Source organism: Vanellus vanellus, assembly GCF_965231255.1.
Source record: "Vanellus vanellus genome assembly, chromosome: 5".
In the NCBI taxonomy this organism is placed as follows: Eukaryota; Metazoa; Chordata; class Aves; order Charadriiformes; family Charadriidae; genus Vanellus; species Vanellus vanellus.
The window spans coordinates 51,314,310-51,339,099 of record NC_138910.1 but is presented as its reverse complement, the minus strand read 5'-3'; the positions used below and the strand labels follow the sequence as shown (position 1 = coordinate 51,339,099).

The 24,790-nt window shown below is 40.7% G+C and overlaps 1 protein-coding gene across 1 annotated transcript; it reads right to left on the bottom strand.

Annotated features, from left to right (window-relative positions):
- Nucleotides 1-23,862, bottom strand: SOAT1 (sterol O-acyltransferase 1; the record flags this gene model as incomplete). Its single annotated transcript, XM_082484264.1, has 15 exons — nt 1-260; nt 1,360-1,505; nt 2,330-2,465; nt 2,963-3,061; nt 3,559-3,656; nt 4,070-4,199; nt 5,366-5,411; nt 6,125-6,206; nt 6,922-7,000; nt 8,108-8,390; nt 10,124-10,231; nt 10,661-10,720; nt 10,824-10,972; nt 15,455-15,513; nt 23,739-23,862. The coding sequence occupies 15 exons, from the start codon at nt 23,860-23,862 to the stop codon at nt 204-206; spliced, it is 1,656 nt and encodes a 551-aa protein (XP_082340390.1). The 3' UTR covers nt 1-203.
- Between the last annotated feature and the right edge of the window lie 928 nt (nt 23,863-24,790).

Genomic DNA, 24,790 nt, shown 5'->3' with positions numbered 1-24,790 from the left:
TGCTGCCTATGAAGCCTGTTGCAATCCAGGTCAACTGGTTTGCCCCAGTAATGTTTAAAAAAAAAAAATTACAGTTTCTCCCCAATAATCAGGAGGCACAACTTCCCTTAGAAAAAGTCCATAGTGAGTTAGGTCATTGGTCCAAATACTTGGAGGACAACTCTCATCTTCTGTGATGATGACACAGCCAGAGCATGCCATTTTTACATCTTCATATGACACGACCACGAGCGTGGTTTTAAGTAGTCCAGGAACGTGGGCTGCAAAAGATGGAGAAGCAGTATGTCAGTCACAGGCAAACAGCACCAGCTGTGGAGTGGTCTGCTGAAGCCAAACTTCCCTAACAGGAAAGATCAAACCGCATTTTCACATCCTACAACCCTATTCTTATCCTCACAAAGGATAAGCTACACTGTAGAAGTGTAGCTACAGTCAGAAGCTGTTTGCCTGCCATCCACCTTACCCCTAGTTCTGACACATCAGCTAAATGCTGGTTCTAGTAGCATACTGTATCAAGAAGCGCATTCAAGCTGGAACACAAGAGGTTCCACTTAAATTTGAGAAGAAACTTCTTCTCAGTGAGGGTGACAGAGCACTGGAACAGGCTGCCCAGGGAGGTTGTGGAGTCTCCTTCTCTGGAGACATTCAAAACTCGCCTGGACGCCTTCCTGTGCAACCTCATCTAGGTGTTCCTGCTCCAACAGGGGGATTGGACTAGATGATCTTTTGAGGTCCCTTCCAATCCCTAGCATACTGTGATACTGTAATGGCAAACTCAAGTGAGGAGAGTCAAACTTAAAATAGAGTTTGCCTGAGGACACCTTTGGTTAAAATGGAAATCAACTAGGACAGCAAGTTTTATGTAGTACAGAATCTGATCTCAAGAAAATGAGTTCCAAGTCAGAAAGTAACACCATCAAAACCCCAGACTGACCATTTATAGGCAACCAATTCTCACTGCCACCCACTCTAGCCTGGGAGAGGCACAGTAGGCTCAGTTTTTGTGAGCCTCCTAGAAGAGTTTCTCCTGACCTCATTGGCCAAGTGCTGCAGTTCCATTCACATAGCCTGAATGGCGTAGCATACTCTCAAGTAGTGGCTTATGTCCTCAGAGATGTGGGAAAAACACCCCCAGTTTCAAGTAGTGAAATGCTATCAGCATAGAAAGAGCACTAATGAAAGCACTTTTGTTAGAAAATGCTTTCCTAGATTCTCCACAGTTTCTAGACTAAATAACTCCTAATCAATAGCACACTGCCAGGAAGACCAGTGCCATTTAACATCTGCCCTGTCCCCACAGCAAGAAAGGACAGGCCACTTGCATGGTCAGTTATCCCAGAGGAAAGGTCAGTCACTCACATTTTCCATAGGGCAGTACTGGCGGGCATACCACTCTTGGCTATAGAGGCAAATGATGACACCTTGGCCCAGGAAGAGGGAAGTCCACATGATCACATTCCAGATGGGCCCTTTCCGACGGTCATTAAGGATGAAGTTGAAGACCACTGCAAAGAGGTGAAACGAGTAGCATCATTCAGAAAAAAACTCAGGATTAAAGAATCAAAGACCTGCTGATTTAACTGGATCTTTCCCTCCCTTTGCTTCATCTCTAGAAGAACGAGGCTGCTCCGTGAGGTCAGTATAGGGCAAGAAAATCTGATTATGCTTGGCAGTAAAGCAAATACTGAGATGATTCTGACATTTACTTCCAATGAGTTTGCCAACAAGCTAGCCTAGCTGTATGCCTCTGGGGATCAATATTGTTTGTGCTAAGCTGGTGAGTAAGACATGCTGGCAGAGGTGGCCTAGAGTTTATTAGAGCTCTCTAACTTATTATAGCTCAAAATCCAAAATGAAATGCAAGAGCTTTAACTTCTAAATGGGCTCTCTTGCTCACTGCAGCAGTAATGTAATACCTGTCTTACACTATGACTTTAAAAGAGGAAGACTTCCAACTTGCTGACATACAACAATTCAACTAAGGCTTGGCAAAGAGGAAGCAGTACTATTAAAATATGTAGTGTCCCATGAACAGCAGTACATACATGCATAGCTCTCCCTCCCCACCCATAACTTGCCCATCTGAGTCCCAAAGCTTGCAAACGCAGTGTGTGTATACATGTACCTACTGAGCTACTTGGCTGCAAAAATCCATTCACAAAGTTTGGACCCGCAATTGCAACTCTTGGACAAGAAACACTTCTGTGTGTTAGTGCCTAAAGGATAACTGGCATCAGCATCAGAAGAGCTAAATGTGTTTGTTTGAAAAACAAAAAAAACAAACCACAAACCCCACAACTCACACACATACTCTCTCCTGGGAACTTACTTCCAAAGCACATAAACAGGAAAAAGAGAACTGGATAGAAGTAGCCGAAGCAGATGCTCAGAACATATTCATGCACAGCAGCTGATACTGTGAAGACAGACAGCATAGCTGCTGCTTTAAACTTCTTGCCAAAAAACTGGAAGAGAGAAGAATACAAAAGTATTATAAGCTATTCCACTGTGGTTTTAGTTTGGTTGTTTCAACATAATTTTTTATTTTTTTTTTTACCTGAGCTAAGAAAGGCCTTCTCCCGGCATACATAAAACGCTAACTGCTTTACAGAGCACCTTGGATTTTAGGTGTTTCTTCAGGCATATTTCTGGTGTCCTGCGTAAGTACTAAGGTTGAGTCCACTCATGAAATACCTACCACAACTCATCAAAATAGTGCAAAGTAAGCTCAGACTGTTGAGTCAATCCTTACACTGACACCTCAGACCCATATTTTATGTATATTAAGGACTTGGAAATGAGCAACGGATCTCTAAAAAACACAGCAGCTACCTACAACAGCTGAGGCAAGACATTTTTGTGCTTCTCAATGGACAGTGACGCTGCATCTTGACAAATATACTGTCTTGCTCAGTGGTTAAATGTTTAGTTAACAAAAAGAATGTATCTGCTTGTTACTCACCCAAAGGAAGTCCCTGTAGGCATAGTAGTAGAGCCAGTCATGTACTACCACATTCCAGGTTCGGTAGTAGTTTGCATAGGAAGTGGAGTTCCACCAGTCCTGAAAGCACAGTTGAAAGAGTAGAAAGCTAATTAAGCATAAAACATTCTATGGGCCTCTTCTGGGATATCAAGTTGAAAAAATATTGATCAGAGTAATACCAAGCTAATATAAGAAGTTGCACCATGAAATAATGTATTCCATTGCACTTCCAAGATTCCACTCTGTATATCAAAGTCTGGTTTTATCCCAAACTGCAGTGGCTGAGATGATAAAAGAATAAAAAGAGTGCCAGAGTTACTGGGTAGGTCTGGTGGCTGGTTCTGTTTGTGTATACAGGGTATATTACATTAAAAACAATTGAGACTGCCAAGTAGAAGTGAGATCTGTTCTACAGCACAGCAAACTTAGGCCTTAACAGCATATACCAAGCAAAACCCTGTGGATGCTTTGTTTGGTAAAAGTCTTCAGTTTCCTCCTCTTTCATTTTCATTAGGAAAATGAATTTTCGAAGCTTTATAAAGCTTGCTTTATAAACTATAACTCCTGCTTCTTACCTTGTAGAACATCCTATCTGCAAAGCGCAGCATCTCAGCAAACGCATTAAGCCAACAGTGAAGGAATGCAAAGAAAACCAGGAAGAGAATCAGTACACCTAGAAACAAGGTAGATTCAGACTGGTTTTGTAGTGTTTTCTCTCAGCTATAAACAAGAATATGTAACAGTCAGGACTGTTCTTATAGGCACTGACACAGATGAGCTTTGTGCTAAACTATACTTCTACTTTTTTGTATTTCAGTTTCTCACCACACCAGGTGATGCTTACACCAGTGGGAAATAGCAAGGTTGTCACAGAGCCAAGAAGCTGGCTTTGAAGACAGTTAAATTCAAACCCACCTTTTTTTTTTTGTGCTCCTGACTCTAAAGTTTAACACCATAACACTGAAGTCTGCCCACAAGACCTCCTTTGCTGATCATTGCCTGTCATCAATGCATCTCATATGAAGCACTTCCCCTCCCTTTAGCCTGTTCCATAAAGCTATAGTCACTCATGAATTCGGGTCTTACCTGGCAGAATGGAATTGAAGATGCAGAGGACCAGCCCTCGAAGATTGAAGGTTTCTTGACTACTGTTGTGAAACTGAGGAATGCAGAGTCTCACGAAGATGTAGTAGGCATAGAAAAGCGAACCAAGCACCTGGAGCAAAAAAATAATTAATCTGACTCCATAACAGAAATGCACAATTAACACATCACCACTTGACAGCTCTAGGAGAGGAACTGCAGCTGCCAACACAAATCAAAATAATTTATTTTACATTGCTGCTAATAAACTTCCCTAAGGGTCCGGGAAGAAAATAAGCCACAACCATCTCTGTAGCATGTCGACAGCCAGGAGCGAAATCAACTTGTCTTTTCTACTACAGCAGCTGTAAGTTTCTCCCATTCCTATCAACTCAAAAGTTACGACACAGAAGATTTGTGCCAACGCCAAAGTACGTGGGGATCAACTGTGATCTAGGTACAAGACAAGTGCAAAAATAATTCAAAAATGCTTATTGTAGTTAAATTTAATATTAAAGCTTACTTTTCTTTTATCCCAAAGGAGGTGTTTATAGGCCAAACAGCCTCAGGCCTTCTTTGGCTCATGAACCCACATTCTGGAAGTTGAGGTCAAAATGCAAGTCACTGTTTTAAATAGTCTGACCACTGTAAGCCAGGTAGGTGCTTTATCACCCTCTTTTGTCAAAGAGCAAGCAGCCAAAGGCCTTTTCATGCTTCATTCTTTCTTTTTTTTTTTTTTTTTTTTTTTTTTTTTTTTTAAATGTTTTGCTTTTTAAACCATTAATGCATTGTGTGACAGTAAAAGTTTCAATCACACAATACCATTACTTGGAAACACATCCACAAAAAACAACTGAAGGTCACATCTAGGCAAATGTGAAGATCAGGTCAACCTTGAGCTCAAATAAGCACTGAAGATTTGGACTCCAGACCTAATTATTTCAAATTGGTCTGAGTATCTGCAGGCAGGTAGCTGCGCCAGTGCATTACAATACAGCATCAGTGTACAGAAAGTGGGCCAGAGCATGGATATTGCGCTCCCCACACATACATGCAGCTTTTGTTTGTATGGAATGGAGTTTAAAGGCTTGTTTAAGCAAGGATTGTTTTTTTTTTTCTTCTTTGACACAACCATTAGTGCAGCAATATCACTGTTTCTTTGTTTAGTCACTAAAAAGTACTCTTTTCTACTAAGCCCACACCAAGTAAACAGTGATTTAATGCCAAAGGGGGAACTGTTTAGCAACACAGTTTAAATGAACTCTGAAGGTGCTTTCTTCAGAAAGCTGCACTACTCACCTGTGCAAACTTGGTAGCTACATAGCCCCATCTTATCATGGGATTCCTAGGAAAAAGAACACATGACACATCTAACTAAAACCTCAAAGCAGCAAAAATCTCCCTTCAGTTACTGACTTTAGTGACCTATACTATGAAAAAAAAAAAAAAAGTTTTTTGAATTCTAGAGTTCTTAATCTCCTGACATCCCAGAGAAGTCTGCCCAAATTGCTAGTTCCTCACTTTCAGCTACAGCAGGACAACTATGGCAACACCATAAATGGAACAGTATCTGGAGGGCAGCATTATGCAATTACGTAGGAGGTGGTGATCTGCCTGATAGTCACATCAAGGACTGCTGACTTGACACTGTCAAAGTGCAACCCAGCAAAGTGCAGAAAAGTTTGAGAGTTGCCAGTTTTAAAGGCTTCAGCCTATCTTCTCAAACTCAGGAGACAGGGCTGCTTATTAGCACCACATAAAACAACACACAAGTCTACTGCAGGAACTGAGTGTCACTAGATATTCAGTAGCAAGTTCTTGATTTGTTTCACTTTAAGTGCACTTCCCAAAGAAATAAAACCAAAACTGTAAATTCAAAATACTATCAGCGTTAGAATGAGTTTTCATGACCAAGTCCTGCTCTTGCCAGGTTACCGACTTAACCACATCGTTATGAAAGCTCTAACTCATAAATTGAATAGATAACATTCAGAGACTCTTAGCATTAGCTTCTGTTTTTAAACTACTTTAATGTTCTATTGGTGTTGCTCACATTACCTGGGATAGTTGTCTCTGTAGATGAGGGTGGGAGCAAAAAGGAAGTACAGGTATTGAGAAATTCTGGGAATAGGTACTGTGCCTGGAAGAAGGGGAGATAAAAAAAAAAAAAAAACACAACACTGCAATCTTTCTGCTTACTGAAGTTTTCAGTTTCCCCAGTACACTTTCACAACATACAACCCTTACTACCTCAAAAAAACATCAGTCTGGAACTAAAGGTATGGGATTTCCAGAGAGGAAACAAAACTAGACTTATCAGATGGAACTGCCCTCCCCATGAAGCACAGTTAACAAGTGAGGGTGACTAACAGGTAGTGCAGTGCTAACTAACGCTGCTAATGATAGGACATTCCCTTTCCTCCTAGGGAAGATGAAGCTGTAAGGCCTGTACCAACACGTGGGTTCATGTTCAGCTCTGGCATGCCTTGCTGAAAGAACTGTGCTTCTACAGTTGCTGTCATTTCACCTAGAGCGCTGAACTGGGGGTGTGCAGGCAGCCTCTACACACCTTTTTCTCGTAAAAGCAGAAAAAGGTCTTGCTTCAACAGGACTCCTTAAGACACAGAGATGACTTTGACTTGAACAACAGTCTATCTCATTGCCTACTACCAAATGAAAAGGTTCAAGCTGAAATTATAATGCAGAAGAGTCAGTGTAGAACCTCGTCACCTGCCCATCCAAAGTCACCTACTCAAATCCTAACTCTCCAATTCATGAGGGCAGCTCAAAGCAACAGAGGGAAAACAAGAGCTGGTTATGCACTACTGTCAAAAAAAGCAGGGCAAGTTACTCACTGGACTTGTCTTTTACAGAGGACAGGACTCTGGGCACATTCTCCCGGACAAATGAATGAGCCTTCATAACAAGACGAACCTGTAAAACCGTGAGAATATCAATTTAATCCTCTCACTTTCCCAACTTCACAATAAATACTGGATCAAGCATTTTACAGCAACACCTTCAACATCTTGGTTTCTCTCCAATTTACCCCTTTTACAAGGAAAAGGCTGCTTCCTCTGCTCACAAGCTTGTTTAACTGACATGAATTTAAAACACTGCAACGTGAAACACACAGTAACAATCATGACTCAGGAGAGTCAAAACACATCCCATTTACACTCACAGGACCACAGCATATGCAAGGACTCCAAATTACACCAGTAAGTCACTAACCAATTAGCACCAACTTAAAATTGATGCAAAAAATAAAAAAGCCCCATCCATTTCAGTAGGACAGTATGCTTCAAAATCTTGAAACTGACTCCTTGAAGTTAAGATGTGTGCTACAGCAATTACCACTACATTGGAGTAAGGTGGTGCCACACATAAATAGTCCCTCAAGGACTAAAAGAAGAGCTAGTTCAAAGTTAATTCTTCAAGCCTACACTCTCATCTCTGACCATCCTTGTTTTAACCTGATGGTCTGACTAGTCCTCCACATTCCTGCACTCTTTCCTGCCTTGCCCCAGAAAAAGAAAATTCCACTTTCAATACAATTCTGACTACAAGACAAAGACAGTTTCTTCTTTGGAACACAATAGGAAACAGGAACCACTTGTTGACTACATACTTGCCTTTTTTTTTTTTTTTTTTTTTTTTTTTAAGAGGAATGTTACAGCATCCTTGTGAACTATGGCACAACAGGTTCTTAAAGTTGGTTCTAAGCATTTAGCATCTACAAATCAACTAGAATTAAATGGAATTTCAGCCTTGAAGAATGTTCAGAAAAAAACCACAGTAAAATCTTAAATACAGGCTAAGAAAAACAAGTGGTTTCCAAGTCAAAATGAAATTCACTATCTACTTTTTCTCTTTAGACTTGCGGCCTGTATGTCTGTTAGTAAGTCAAAGAAACTCCATTCACAGCCCTGGCTTAATTTAATGAATAAAACCAACACTTGACTCCTTAAAAAAAAAAAGGACTCTTTCCATTTTGAAAACAAGATTCAATATAACCAAAGACATGGGGTAGGGACTTACCTGTTCCAATATTACAATAAAACGGGAAGCTGGAGGCAGGGCATATGATACAGCAACATAGGTTGGTCCAAATCCAAGCCCAGCTGTTTGGAAGAGCATGAACAGTGTCCCATAGAAGAGAGAGCGGATTACACGATGGGAGGAACCGCAGTAGCCTTGGGCCCACCAAACATAAAGGTTGTATGGAACAATAACTGTAGCACAGAACATGCACAGCCAAGTACAGAAGACGACTGGGAACTTTCCAAAAACAAAGACCAAGAGATCAAATCCTAGGACCAGCCTAGAAGGCACAAGGAAAGAGACCATATTGAGCATCCATTGTTTCATTAGAAATACTTCTACTCCACTAAGTGGCTACAAAATGCAAAGCTTCCAGATCATAATTGTTTGACAGTCTAGATAAAAGTGGCTCTGGCAGTTTTCAGTTCAAAAACAGGGGACTGTCTGTGGCAGATTTAAGTGACCACCCACAAGCACATCAGAAAATAAGATATGAAGGACTCATGCCATCAATGCTGTCAGGCACAGCTTACCTTCAAATCCCACAGGGCTTAAGCACATCTTTAAGATCAGCAAGTGCTTTAAGAGTATGCTCAAGCTCATCCCTGCTAAGGACAAGCACGTGACTAAAGGCTCCACTGCTGAACCAGGCTCCAAAAGAGCTTTTGGGGAACACTTCCAAGACATCACTATTATGTTAAGAATCAGTTCTTCTCACGAGTTTAACACCTAAAGAGGCTGTTTCCCCACCTCTCTAGGCATGAGGTCTTTTAACATCTAGCACTCAAATGTAACTTAATTCTGCTTTGTGAAAACTGTAAGCATCCCACATGGACTCAGTTTACAAGTCACTCAAAAGGCTTAGGGTCATTAAATGGTCAGTCCAAATACATCCATGTGGTGCACACCAGGTACTTTATTTCATTAATCAAGCTTAAAACATAAGGACATAAGCAAAAAGATGTTCAACCTTACTGGCTATCAAAATCACCAGAGCTTACTCCTATGTGTAAGCAGCTCTTCTAAACCAAGGTCAGAGGAGAAGGTAGTACAGAGTACACCAACAATTTGTTTTGTGTGTGGAGGCTCAATTGCAAACTGGATCCAAATTATCAGTTCTAGCTGAGAACGTAGCCCTATTACTTGATTTTGGAGGTAAATACCTGTTCTCCCCCAGCGCCCATACACTATTAAGTTAGGATCAGCTAAACAATATTCAATAGTTCACAAGCCTGTTCTTATACCTAGACAAGAGGGACAATGATTCTAATCAAGATACAGCTCTAGTTTTGTAAACTGAAAGTCAGATAATCAGCAAGATAAACGTGTAATCCTACTTGTGTACATGGGATACCACTTGCCAAAAAGATACTATTTAAAGCAACAAGCAAGTGTGAGGAAAGCAGTCTTTCAAAATCTCATTCACAACTGGCTAACTGCAAAGCGCAATCTTAACAGAGGCTGTGCCAATATCCTTGAGATTTCTCCCCAGGAAAAACTAAAAGTTCTATTTTTATTTAAGCACAAGTACAGTGTTCCAGAACTGTCATCATTAAACAGAGAAAGGACTGCTGAAGTATTTAGTTTTTCTAAACACAGTCCTCCTTTAAGCAACACAAGCAGCTGAAAGCTACTGTTTCATTAAAAGACACTCAACTAAAGCAGCCCGCATTCAATAATGACCCCTCCCTTTTGCCAGTCTTGTGCTGAACTAAGCACATTAGGCCCAACTGTGTTGGCCATAATTCTCATGGAATACACCAATCTATAGGATTTTCCTAACACCTAGCTACCCGATTTGAAATAAACATATCCCCTCTACAGGAATTCAAGCACATATTTTAAGCATGTCAAGTTAACATACTTCCAACAACATCCCAAGGAAGGATTCCCCCTTCTTTCTGCACCTTTCTGCAGTTTCTGCACCTTTCCGCAGTTTCGTGTACCTCCCTCTGGTGCTTTGGGAGAGAGGATTTCCCAACCCTGGTTCCCATCTTTCCAAAGCAATCTTACCTTCCTTCATCAATGAAGTCTACTAGAAGTGTGCTGAGGATGAAGACAATGAGAAGGGCGATGAACATGTGGTAGATCGTCCTGATGTGACTCACTTCAAACAGCTCACTATGGGAGAGATTCAAATGCTATCAGGCCATTTGCATAGCATATCACACCTCTGGTATGTTAGCTTCCAAAGCATTTTACGGTGAGGTAACATAACATCACTGCCATCCCAATTCAAAGGGCTGAAGGTAACGCACAATTTGAGTGCCAGTCTACAGACACTTCCTTGGTTTATCCACAAAGGACAATTAGCCATTATGTTAATGGTACCAAGAGGACTGTAATGAAGGTTTACATTCAGGAAGCCTGCAAGCTGCAGTAGAAATGTTTTAGAAAGAAACAGAGAAGCTTAAATGGATTAATCCCCAGGGGTTTCAACATAAGACTGTGGGTGGTGGTGGGGAGAGTACCTCAAAGCAAAGGCTAGTTAGTTTGCCATCATGGGTATTTTCAGTTATTTAATGGAAAATGTGTACTTAAGTTACTCACTCCAAAAGGGACCTCCTGGCAGTAAAGATCTTCCCATGTTCTGGAGGGGCCCTCAAGGTCCTGCAAACAAAGAGGAGAACAAAGAGAACATGTGAGACAAGAAAGGAAATAAGGCTTCCAGGAAACATAACCTTGTTATAGGAACAGCTTAAAACTGACTTACTTGGCTTTGTGCAGTTCCTTCTCTGAGCAGGATGCTGGGAAGATGGAGGCTGAAGATGAGGAATCCAGGAGTGCTGATTTTGCCACCAAACTGTTCACAAACTCTGTGAAGTGACTGTCCACTTCCTTCATGAAAGCTGGCTTCAATTGCTGACAGCAATAACAGACCAGAACTTTGTTTAATTCTCTGGATGCATTTTCATAAAATATTTATATTCCTTTTTATCCCAGAGCAGGGCAGAGCAAGGCATCAAGAAAACATTCTTGTACTATCTGCTAACAGTTGGAGCCAACTTCGAGATGATTGGGGCCTACCCCAGCCTGTTCACACACCTCAAACATTATTTAAAGTCCTCTGGTCTATCTTCTCTATCAGATGCAACACAGAGGAGCAAAGTAAACACACCAATCTTCATATATACGTCTGGAGTGGCAGGTATTTCACATATGCAATTGTGCCAAGAAGGTTGAGCTAAACTTAATAAATGAGCCCCACAAAACATTTCTCAATTTTAACCAGTTACATCCTTAGCATATAAAACAAGTACAACAAGATCTACTTTTTAGCCCATCCAGTGCTATTGAGGGAAAAATGTAGCTTTTCACGCTTGTGGCTAAGCAACCATCACTTATGTTCTTATACATTAACACAGAAGTGATATTAACAACATGAGTGCAGGAAGAGGGACCAAATTTACTATTCCACTGCTACCGCTGTTTCGATGAAAACTTTCATGTACAACTGAAATTCCAGAACACAGAAAATTTCCACTAAAGCAACAAAACAGGGTAAAATTGCTAAGCATTAAGACTGAGCAGTGAGAGGGACAAAACTGGTAAGCAGCGAGACTGAAGTTCAAGAGTTCAGGGAATCAAATATCCCAGTTGAATCTCCTATGCTCCCTTTTCTTCAGACAGCTTTATACAGGTTGTCTCCTCTATTACAAGAGGATTACAAAGACATTTTTCAAGTTTGCCTCCAGATTCAAGATCTGAGTTTTCCTACATGATAACTAGACATTATTTCATCTTGTCTTCCTACTGATCAGCTGCTTAAGAAACATGTATGTTCCCCTGATCACCTTCGGAATTCCTGACTACTACCTACTTTCTAATCTTTAAGCTTGAAAAGTAACAAACCCAAGAAATCCGTTTTCAAGGAGGGAAAGAAAAAAGCCTGGAAGTTGTGCACAAAAACGATGCTTCCTCAAAAAGGCATTTGTGACACTTGAGCTCATTTGTCAGTAGGTGTTTATGTTTCAGTGCCTGACTATTAGGCAAAAGAAAGCTGGAGCAGTATTGCTTTTGCTAAAAAGGAACAGGTACAAGGTCTAAGAAAAGAAGTAAAAGCCAGATAAGTGAAACAGCACCTGTTAGCTCTAAGCTGCAGCAGTGATATGTTTGCCTCTTACACAGACCTCTTTCTACAGCTATGTTTTAAGGAGTCTGATTTCCACTGATGCACACTTGTCACCAATGATATAGCCTTCATTATCCAAGCATGGTTGGACTGATTTTATACAGTAGATCCAAACAAGACTAAGCTAAAAAGCCCTCTCTAGAAGCAAAGCTTTTAGGCTAACAAAATATATTAGTAGAAGATGTATTCTTACAGAATGTTATTATCTAATGTGACAACAGCCAAGTGAACTAGTTTAACTCTCTGGCAGGAAATACAAGGCAATCTGAAATGAGACCACATAAACCCAGGAGACAATGAAGTCAAGATGCATCAGAACTCTACATCCCTCCTGTTTCAGTGGTCAGATCCAGAGAGATCTCTTGAAACAGAAGCTGCAGTAGATTAATATTTAACTTAAAAATATTTTTTCCCTATTTGGCAGCTGCCAGTATAAAATCAACAAGCTTCACTGGTACTTAATGAAATAGCAGCTCTTAGGAGTTGGCTACTCTTAGATATTGCTTTTCTGGGAGGCAGAGAAGATTGTCTCTTGTAGAGATGTGGATCTGTTCCTTTAAAAACAGAAGAAAAAAAGTTAAAGTACTTTGGAACTACAACCTGTAACAGAACACACCAGTGCTCTCTGGCACAGACTGCTTTTACAGCATGCATGCACATATCACTACCAAAAAAAGTCAAATAGGAATTTCTGCTGTCTTGGAGTGCTCAAATTTTCATGCCAAACAAAGCGCTATTCATTCCTACCGAAACCTGTCATTTTATTTAAAGACTCTCCCCTTCTTTTCAGCCCAATCTCCTCTCAGCAAGAGTTTAACAGAAATTATTTCCTTAAACTACCTCTTGCTTTTACAGTTAGGACTCTGCTGAGTTTGCCTCCTCCTAATACAACCCTCCAGGGCCGACATCAACATATGCACATGTTTGGATTGGAAGAGCAGGGTGTGAGTTCTTGTTAGATTAAATAAAATACGATACAACCAGTTCATAGATCTTACAGTGACTGTAATTGCATACAAAACTTCACAACATATCGTGCTATATTATCAACTATTACTATTGCCATTCAAAGGGCAAACTACTTGATGAATTGCCAAGGTAACTGTGAGTGCTCAATAAGCCAAGTGCATTCCACCCAGTCACCACAGAAATGAAACTTAAGGGAGAACACACCTCCCACCAGTCTTCACTATGACAGGGCACAGATACACAGATGGCCTTGTTGTAGCTTCCCCCAGAGAGTACTTAACCAAGAGTTTCCTAAGGTATGCTTGAAGTCACAGACAAGGAACTGAGCAGGTCGCTCAGGTGTCACCATTAAGTTTCAAACAAAAGAATCAGATCATTACAAAAAAGAGAAAGAGGAGTAAGTATGAAAAGAATGCTGTAAGAGCCAGAAGCTGGCCAATAATTTATGAGAACTCAAAGAAAGTTGAGGGAAATAACCCTGAAGCTTACTTATAAAGAGAAAGTTGCACAAATTCCCCAGCATCTTACTCATTCTAACAGATTTAGTAATTTTAGTCACTGAAACATGATGACATCCAGCCCTGACCAAGTGACAGAACACACCATTCTCAACTCAGAACAAAGGACTAGATTTTCAGACTGAACTGCAGACACATGAAGGCATTCTACTTCAAATAACACCTAGCACCTACAAATCCCCTTTAGAACAGTGGGAGTTGTCAGTGACCAGCACTTCTCAGAAGTCAAACATCTGTCTAGACCTTGGATACCTATCACCTAAAAAGTAAACTGCAATCCAAGATTATGTTCAGTGGTTCACAGAGCAAAAGGGCCAGGCACTGCAGGAATTCTCAAGAGCTTTGCAGTAGATGGATGCTTTTACGCAGCCTTATAGCTATTATTGTAGCTTTGAGGAACCTTACACAAATTTGCAAGCTGCTTAACCCAGGGTTTAGAACCTGAACTCACCCTGTTTTGGGTGAGTGCCACTGGTGGTTTCTTCAATTCTCTTTGCAGACAAGAAATCACTTTGTCTAAGAACTAGTGTGTCTCAAAGCTGGTGGCCAGAAAAAAACCCAAAACGTTTAGAAACAAGAGACGTTCCTGAAGAAAGAAATCCAAGATCAAGTTGTTTCCCTGCAACCAACAAGTGGTCTCTGGAACTTGCAAAGCTACACGTGCTAAATGCTTTCTTGTGCAAGCATCTATTGCCAACACAGTCATTTGCAGTGGCTATTTTGTCTGCCAAGAAAAGATGAGGCTTGCTCTATCATGTCCTCAGTAAGAGTCATTCAGAGAAGACCGTGTACAAAAAATCCAGAGCTGACTATCCCTCTAACATGCTGAATTTTAGGAGTTTCAGCACAAAAAGCACTACACCCTTTGCAGAAGACATTTAAATACACTTTAGTTATATCTGTTACAAATTACACACTGCCTAGAGAGGTGAAAAAACCAAACTTGTAAACAGGAAAACATCTCAGAGGTGCAAGATATTTTTCTCTGTCTTACAAGTATCCATTCCTTAATATCCACATAAGGGTGGCACAATTAGATTACTTCATCTTTACCATGGAATTCTCTGCAGTAAAATGAAGCAAGAGGGCAGGACGATTTGCCCTGAAGAACATGCATGCTAGAAAACAATGGTTAACAAGGAGGGTGCAGTTCCTTGTTAGCTAACTTCATTTAATTTGGGCATAAATCACCTTAACATAAGCTAAGACAATGGCAGCTCATACAGGTGCAGTCGTTAGAAATACCCAGTGCTATTTCTTTGAGGTTACTGCTTACTGACAAAAGAGTGGGACCAAGAATCAGGAATGTCATCTCCACAGCCAGGGCAACAGAAGCTGTGGGGTACAGGTTACAAGCTACCCTTTACTCCATGGATAGCAGGACACGGAGCATTTTAAAGACTAAATACACCAACAGGCTAGCTGATAATTACACTGCCAAAAGTTAGTTGTGAGAGAAGTTCCATTTTATCTACAGGCCTCAAAGTTCATTCTTATCTTTGGACTTCAACCTATTGGGGTCAAATAAGACAGAATTTGATAATACTACCTCTCTTGTGAGAAGTCAGAAGAGAGAAGGAGGAGAGAGCAGGCTATATAAAAGTCACTACACTCAAGCTATGACTAAAGAAAGATATTTGTGTTCCAGGACTAGTGACTCTCCAAAAGACATTTAAGGTCAATTATCCCGCTCCTCCCCACCAGCAAGCATTAGAGTATATTTACCTCAGCTTCTGCTATTAGCTGCATTTTCCTTGTTATCACATGGTCAACATCAACCCGGCCTGAGGAAGGAAAGCAAATATTTAATAGTTGTGTTTTCAGTTATGCAAGCTGCACATCTGAACACACAGAAAGCACAACATGCAGTAGCTCAGTCATTGATTTTTTCATTAGCCCTTCTGACTTCTAATAAGGTTCCAGTAAATCCAAAACTAAGCTTCAGGAAATTCATAAGCAATGACCAAGTATTTTAAACAGCCATTTAGGATCACAGCACTATAAGGCAGTCAACAGCTGATAACATGCTGGATTTTCAAAAGCTTTATTTTCTATCAGCAACTTTGCAAGTCTTCCCAAGGTCCCTAAACATATTCAGCCTTGAAGCAGCAATTAGAACAACCCTTAGAAGGTCATATCCAAGTGTGCTGACCTTTTATCAGAGCTTTATCTTACGCACAGTGAAGTAGACATAAGATTAGGTTGTCTGGAGGTCTCTACATTGCCAATAGACAAGGCAGTCAAGTCACGACTATCTGTAAAATAATGTAACCAGCTCTGAAGACAGGCTAAGTGGCAAGTTGGAAGGTTATCCTGCATTCAAACCTGGCTATCCCACTCCCTTCATCCTGCCAGGTGAAATGCTAGCCATCAGACTAACTGTATTCCTCAATATGTTTCATTGCTTAATCAGTCAGGTCTAACCATGCCATGAACATCATCTGACTTTTATCATTACTAATACCACTGGCTCATAGGTAAAGCCTCAAATACCAGCTTTCTTTTGCATAAAGAACTATACACATCTGAGATGCCTCTATTACATCAAGCAGAACATACACAAATCAGACATTTTAGACTAGTCGAGTTTTAAAACAAGGTTTGTCTGCAATAGTTGTAGAGTGCTGGCAAGCCAGCTGGTGTTTCACTTCTCCAATAAGAACTACAACACGGAAGATAAAGTTACTTAAAACAGAGTCTTGCACATGAAGGAAAAACAAGATTAAAGCAGCAACATCCACCCCCCTAAAATACTAGTCAGGGCAAAAAGATAGCAACAAACCTTGCCTTGTGCACGTCCTTTGGCAATTATAGCTACAACAGTAACTTACAGAGTAACACATGGGTAGCATTACAACTTGCATGTTCAGTATCCAAGACAACATTACCACTTTTAGAAAAAGAGGGTACTGAACTGATTCTCTAGTAATGTTTCCAGTGAAGCATGAGCTAACAGATTTGCAGTAGAGGTGTCAATGTTGTACTGCTGTGTAACAAGAAAACAGATTCATAGCAATATCACAGTTCATAATGCAGCATCCTTGTCTTGTCCTCCTTATATGTGCACAGACTACGCACACAAAAATGCAGTGTGCTGTTTCAACAGAAACAAGTGCCTTGTGATGGACGCTAGTCTGAGGGTGCTCTTATGAGCAACCAGTTGTAAGAAGTTTAGGTAGACCTGCTTCAGAGATGACCAATTCCAATATTGTAAAAGAGTTAAATGAAACAAGAGATTATCTTCAACAAAGCTATGCTCAATTTTTAGCATTAATTCTGCACCCTCCCCCCCCCCCCCGATCAAGCAGGAAGATTGTTGGTTTGGTTTTTTTTCCTATAAAAACAGCTACACAAGCTATAGACTTAAGAACAGACCAGCAACAGCAGCCTATTACTTAGCAGCCTTGTAATGCAACAACAAACAAGGAAATTATTTAACACCATGAATATTTGGCTGCATGCAAAGATCCATTTTGAAAAAAAAAAACCAAACCCAGAGTTTCTGGTTGCTAAGCATCTCACCTCCAAGACAAAAAAAGTTACCTCAGCATTTAAGCTCATTATGCTGTTACATTTGCCGAACAGCAGCAGTTTGGAAAACAATTTGAGAGAAGAGCGTAAGACACCAGTAGAGAGTCCCTTGCCCCACTCAGCTCGTGCACTTTGCTGGTCTCAAATGGATTGCCACCCTTTCTCCACCAATAAGTTAGAAAAAAAATAAAAAACAAGTTGTTCCACAAGTAGAACTGTATCCCCTTCATATCACCTCACTGTCTCTCCTCACCTCACTCCCTCAATGGCAACTCCACAATTGTATTTGTAGCCCCCTCCCCCTATTACCACTATGCTAAGAACTACCTTGTGCTTACCTACTAGCAAGTGAACAGGACACAACTAACCTTTTCCTGCAAAAAGGTTAAGAATTCATGTGTCTTACCCAGCTGCCAGTCTTCAAGACTTTAGATAAAGTTTGCCTGGAGCCATCCAACATGGCCAAAGAGGACAGGACACATGAGACCAAAGAGATTGCACTATTTCCTTTGTAAGCTAAGCTAAAAATAAATAACCACTGCTTTGACCATGTATTTCCTGTCAGATCTTGCATTTGAAGCCTCAGTTATTATAACTACCCAGGAGTAGCTCACTTTGGAAATAAAACACCCATTTTGACTTACAAGGCCTTACAGATGGATATAGTTTTACAGATACCTAATGTACAGCTTTTATGGTTGTAGAGGAAATGAGGCCAGTCTCTGACCTGCTGACATTGTAATTGCTAAATTGTACGCAGTGTCCCTCCTATCACTTATTCACCCACACACTAATGTGTATGCACAGACTAGAATAGAAACACAGCATCTTTTAAAAATCAAGATCTCCATGTCTTTAGCATATACATCTCAAAGTAAAGCCACCTGTAAGCTTCTTGTTTCCTTTCCAGAATAAAGAGCCTCCTGTAGAAGCAAACCCACTGCAAAACAACAACTCATTCTGCTGTGTTGCATCGCCCCATAAACTCAAGCTGCGTCACAAGGCAGATACCAGAGAACACAAACTCATCACCTTCTTGAATCACTCATCTTCCATTGTGCAAGCTGCTACTTATGTTCTGTGAGGTCATTCGAGAAGAGAATCATCACATGATTTTGAGTCTAAAGGGAATTGTGCACTGCTGAGATGTCCAAATCTTCATTTTCCTTTGACACTGAAAATGAAGACTGGATCACTATATCACTTTGGGATTGCAACATCATTACAAAAATGGACTCAAGGCTGCACAATGCAAGCAAGCACATCTCAGCATTTACAACAAGATGGGATACGCCTTAAGAAAATGGGAAATGCATTTAAAGTTATAAGGAAGTAAATCTTCGAAGACTAGTACAAAATAGTAGCAAATTTCACAGGAGACTGAAGCATGGTTTGCTTGGAAAGAGCTTTGCTCATGGGGAGAAATTTTAACTTAATGAGAGCTATGTTCCCTTCCCATCAGCAGACATTGATAAGACCTTTAGCTGACCACTTGGCTTTGGCTTGTAGAAACTGACCCTTGTAGGGGGTGACACCTCTGCACAGCCCAAATTCCAAGCAGGTTCAAAAGTCAGAAAAAAAAAAAAAAAAACACAGCAAAAGAGCAATTTAAAATGTAAGCTTTGTTTCCATAAGAAACCAGGCTAATAAAAGATCACCTGAAGACTGAGAAATCATCTTATTGTTGAAAACTTGAGCAACTTAAATTTCACAAAAGATTTACAAGCTACCTTTCTTAAAGATCTCATTGTCCCTTTTTCAACATACTCTTGTACATGGTACAGATAAGGGTCATTTGAGATGACTAGAGAAGCATCCCATTCATATCATCTGTTAGTGTTGCAGCTTGGGATCCAACAAAAACAGCTTCTATGTAAGATGCTAGCCAGCACTCCACTAAGCAAGCTCTCAAAAATCAACTGTGTTAAAAAGCATTCATTTTATTTAACTGCTACAGTCTGCAATTACCACTAAGAGCACAATGGGGAATAAGTAATTTGAGTAAAGCTGTGGCTTGCGTGCAGTGCTACAGTTCTAGCTTGTAGTGACTTCACTAGTCGCAGAAGCTGCCTGCAGCCCAGCACTATGAGCCATTGCCACTTGAACTGTTCCTGCACTGTGGCAGTAAGTTTATTATTGAGCAGTTAGAACAACCCAGGGAGACTACTGCTACCTAAATCCCTGCATGGCATTCAAGAAAATTTGCAGAAAAGCAAGCACACAAACAAATGTCTGTTTATTGCCACGTGTTATTCAAAAAAAGACACTTCTCAGAACAACCAAGCACACCACTCACAGTTCAGAAGCATTCGCCCCTAATGTCAGGATCTGTTTAGCTTCAGGATCTTCACAGAAAGTCACACATACAAACTGTACCCACTACTGCCCTTCTCTAGAAGAGTTTACAAATATTATCTTCATTATTTCTTGTTCAGACAACTTACCATTCAAGAGGTTAAAGCAACACAGGCAGAAGGATTTCATTACTGTCAGATACCTGTATTCAAAGGCTCCCCCTCTTAAAAACACTGAAGATGTTATCTGAAGGAAAGCAATGTTAAAGCCAACCCAGTGCAAGGTTCCTGTAAAGAGGGGAAGTCTTCCATATCCAGTACAATACAACATATGTTAATAATCTGATGCTAATAAGCCTTATTCTGACTTCTGGTAGTTTTTTTGGCCACTCAGCAAATAGAGGCAAGTTATGACTAGATCGCTCCCAGAGCTCAGCTGATCTGCTTAAAAGAATGCATAGTCCATAGGTGACTTCACTGTGCTGCCATTGGGCAAAGAATTCAGTTAAAAAGTCATTTCTGCAGGGACAGGGGACCCAAACAGCATCTTCACTAGCAGGAGGAAATACCAGCACTCTCTATGTCATGCCAGCATGTCCACAGGCTCTTCACAATAAACTGCTCAGCCTTCACCAAACACATGTGTTGCAAAACATGAGAGCACCTAGAATTACCGGAATCCACCTAGTCTCAGACAAGGCAACTCTGTTTGATCCATCTCCCTGAAACACATCCAAGAAACTCAAATCAAGCAGCTTAATCCCAAATTCATTAATCCGTAACAAACAGCCTGTTGATACAATGAACACTTATTGCTATGAGTCAGAGAGCAAACCCTAAAGCTTTCCAAATTACTCCTGGTTTTAGAGCTCGCTCCTCCTACATCTATCAGTAGGCACACACAATTCATGAGGCTTCATGAACTTTTGCACTGAGAATGATCAATAGTAACCTCTTCATTGGAAGATAACAACCCCTTTCTAATACCAGCATTACCAAACAGGCTTACTCACAGCAAACAAAGATATGCCACATAGCTTGTTTGGAGATCAGTCTCCAGAGACACTTCTAATCCTTTTCTGATTTCCGAGGAAACAAGGGCAGACTCCACAACCATCAGTTCACTGTTTTGAATGGTCTAATCTTAGCATTTTAGAGGCACTCAGATACACATGTCCTCTCTAACCTTTTAAGACCTGCCCATCCAGTTTCTATTATGCTCATTCCAGGTAAGTTTTCCTGCAACAGGTACTGCTCGATATCAATAACTCATTAAGCAGAACAGTTTTAGATTTATTTATGTATCTGCAGCTGAAAACATGTAAGACTAATCTTATTAAGGAAGCCCAGCTTTTGACAGGGGATTACTGCTGCCTAGATCACCTGTTGACTCTACGCCAGGACCAAATTAGTTGTTTAATTATGATGCTGGAGCCAATTCAAGGAGAAGTGATACATGAGACTGAAGTTCAGCTACTCTGTCAAAGTGAAATTACAGGCTGAACGATTACAAGATACAAACACATCAAAGGGCAGAAAAATTCCTCCAGTAATCTCAAAGCTACGAATACTTCCACATGGCAATAAATTTGGGGGTACGTGAGTACAAACTACTCAGTCTTAGAATTCAGCAAGCAACGAGGCAGTTTTCAGCAGAATTTATGAGGCAAGGAAAAAATAACCTAACCTATACAAACAGAAGTGTCAGATGTAACGTAGCTCTAAAGCCAATATATGGATCAAAATTACTCCCCCAAGCAATTTCAGATCAGCCAGCACATTTGAGTTTTAATAAAGAGAGGATTAATGGCCTAGAAGTTTATGTAGGAAGTTCACGCACTTCTGGAAACAAATCAATTGGCCCTTGACACATTAACTCTTAAGTTAAAAAGCAGATTGTGTTTGCTAATCAGGGAGGATCAAGGGTGGGAAACCACATTAGTGATTTAGTTTTTCTACAGAAATAATTGCTACAAAGACACTAAAATTTTTACTTGCATATAAGATACTGTCTTGACCTGGCTAGAACCCCTTGACTGCAATAAACATGCATCTTGTCTAAAATTCAACACAACATCCACAGTTAAGATGTTGAAGAATAAAGAGAATGTTGCCAGACATAGCAGCCTCCTGCTGCCTTTGTATACATCAGTTCTAATGCCTTAGAAACAGCTATTCGGAAGTGAAAGGCTGGGACAAAAGAAACTGAGAAAAGAAGTCTGTGGCTACTTCTTTAGAAAAGTTCTTCCACCTCAGCTGTGCTTTCACAGAGAGCCCTGCCTACTAATGCAAGCATACTGGACTACATGAAGAGGCCACTGTCTGGAACACTTGAACACTTTATCTTTGTAAAGCCTCAACCTTTGTGCCAGAGAGATACTGCTCTAACCCCATTGTAGAGAGGAATTCCTGACCAGAGGGATGCATGTTCCTCCTGGGCCTATAATGTGGTCAGGCATCAGAGACTGACTCATACCTCCTACCTCCCTGTGGCATTCCTGGTCCACATCACTGCGCTGAGAAAAGACTCTGCAGAAACTGGTAACTGCTAAGTCTCTTTGTGACACTTCTGCTGAACTGGTAGCAACCCTGGAAGGTAAGAGGCACCAAGTCTTAACTAACCAGGATTCCTCCCCACTGTCCTTCACAGCAGTTTGTACTTTAATAAAACACATTGCATTGTTCCAAGTCAACCCACCAAGCACATGTACATGCATGAAAGCTCAGTACACATTCACAAGATCTGCCTCAGAACATTTACTTGCTACGCACGCACAGCATCTCACCTGCAGTGACATTATGCCACATCTCAAAGGTATTAAAATGAAAGGCTTCTAAAGACAGGCACACCTACCTATCAAGTGCTAATTATCACAGCTATTATTTATTCTTTACCCACAAGCTGGCAAGAACTCAAATTCATGTGTAGCAGTTAAGGTGTTTCCATAGATAAAAAGATAGAAGCCTGCTTCTAAAACCACTATAACTGTTTCCCAGTAGCCATCAACTCCTTGCAATTTCCTAAAACCAGCATTAATGGAACAGTCCCATTTGATTCAATTAAAATGATGGTATCACCCAAATCCCAGTTCTCCAAATGGAAAGTCCTCGGCTTTCTCTCCAATGTATTTTTTGCAAGAAGAAATCTGACTTGTCCTAAACTTAAGTTTGCTCCAACTCCCATTTCAGTTGAAAGAAGTATTATGAAATAGTACCAATGTATTCAGAAGCATACCAGTAAGAATTCTCTCCTTAAGTCACTGGTACCAGTGTTTTGGAACTTACACTCACGTGGCAAATTGTGATAGACTAGCTTAGCTTTTTGCTCATTCCATCTCCCAAAGAGAAAGGAAACAAGCTGCAATTTCATTGCTAACCTTCTTATCACCAGGCTGGAATGTGGTACAACATAAGCCAGGAATTATAGACAGTCACAGTGTCCACAGGAAAAACCACTCAAACTGCTGCACAACTGTCCCTGCAAATCAAGGGATAGGACATAGGCAGCAGCAACCCTTCCACAAAGCCAACTATAAGCCACATTACTTTTAAAGTGACCACAATATAAATGAATACAAACCCAATTGTGTATTGTTCTATCACACCTTTTAAGGCAGCCAAGGTTGAGACTGTACAGAAGGGAGCTGTTTTGACATTAGCAGAGCCCCACAGGAGCAGACAATCATTCTTTGTGGTATCCTGTCTGTCTCTCAGGATGGATACACCAGCTTAGCCTGCTATGTCAAAGATCATTTTGTTCAATCCTGAGGAAGCCACATACTTAAAGCTTGTAAAGGAAGCAAGATGAAGTCCCCAGAAAAAGCATTTATCAGCATTACTCAAAATTGTTGTCAAGATGCATTTGCACCATTTACAGCATTAAAGCACCTCCTCCTCATCACACACACTTCTCCTGTGACAACTATTCACCATCTTTATTCTACACCTCAGTAAACACTGCAGTACACAGTGCTGAGGTAAAGTTTGGCAGGACAGCACTCCAAACAACCTAACCCTGCTGAAGAACTGTAGTTGATACACAGAGAATTCCACTTTGGGAGCCTTTCTACGAGGAGAAAAACTAAAATGAAAGAGCAAAGAGGCAAGGACCATGCGCTAGAAAGGACACCTTACAGGAGATCACATGCCAGAGATGCAACTAATCCCAAGTGAAAGAATCTCACCATTGCTTGAGTTTTGAAATGACCTCTCACTTTCAGGTCTCCTCTGTGTTTCTTCATTCTCAGGCGTCTTGCAGGTTGTAGTGGAGCCAGACTGGCGTTTTCTTACACAGTCGTCACCTGCCATTGTTGCCTCGCTAGACCAGAAAAGGATATCAGATAATTAATGACAAAAGAAACTCATTTACTCTTTACATTGTTCAAGAATAAATTTACATAGCCATCTTTAGTGTAAAGTCAGACTTTCTTCCATTAGGAATTCAGAGCAAGGGAAGGGGAAATGAAGCACACACTTGTATTAGTCATTTACCATGGATTACACTTCCTCTCCCTTACTAGAAGGGGTAAAAGAACAAAGTAACCAAGCAAGTTCCCCCACTGCTACTAAAATATCTCTCCACAGCTCCCTCCTTTCCCTACAGACCTTTTAAGTATTTTAAATAACTTAAGCCTTTGTTAAATCTTTAAAAGGCCAAGAAGCCCTTGAAAATGCTTTCCAATAGTCAGTCAGATAGCAAAATCTGTCTTCCGAGAGATCTGGCAGGTTTGCTTTGCAGAATCACCCCGTCCTATTTTGCCTGAGCCAAGCCCTTTCCTGTCGAGTCTTCAGTTCTTACTGAAAAAGCAGCTTCCTCAATAGATCCTTGTACCCTGCTTGGCCACTCACAGTTGCATTGCAAACCACAGGAAAACAGGAAGAGAAAATAAGTTTTGAACTACGCCAGATTCAAAGGTCACTGCTGGGGACAAAGCTGCTAGCAGGGAACACCTGAAACACCACAGTGAGGCTGAAAACAGAAAACTCTTGGCTACTGAAAACGGGGAAAGGGGATTCTAGTTTTGCCACAAAGCAACAACCCAGCATACTTTCCACAAAATTCAGCTCAAGAAGCTCTCAGAGATGTAGCTACAACCAAGGACAATTTTCAGAACCGGACTTCCAGAAAACCACACAGGCATGTACGTAACCACATTTTCAAACTAACACTTCTCTTTTTTGATACATTTTTTCCACCTTGGCACAAACTCTTAAATAGACATGTGTCTAGTTGCTA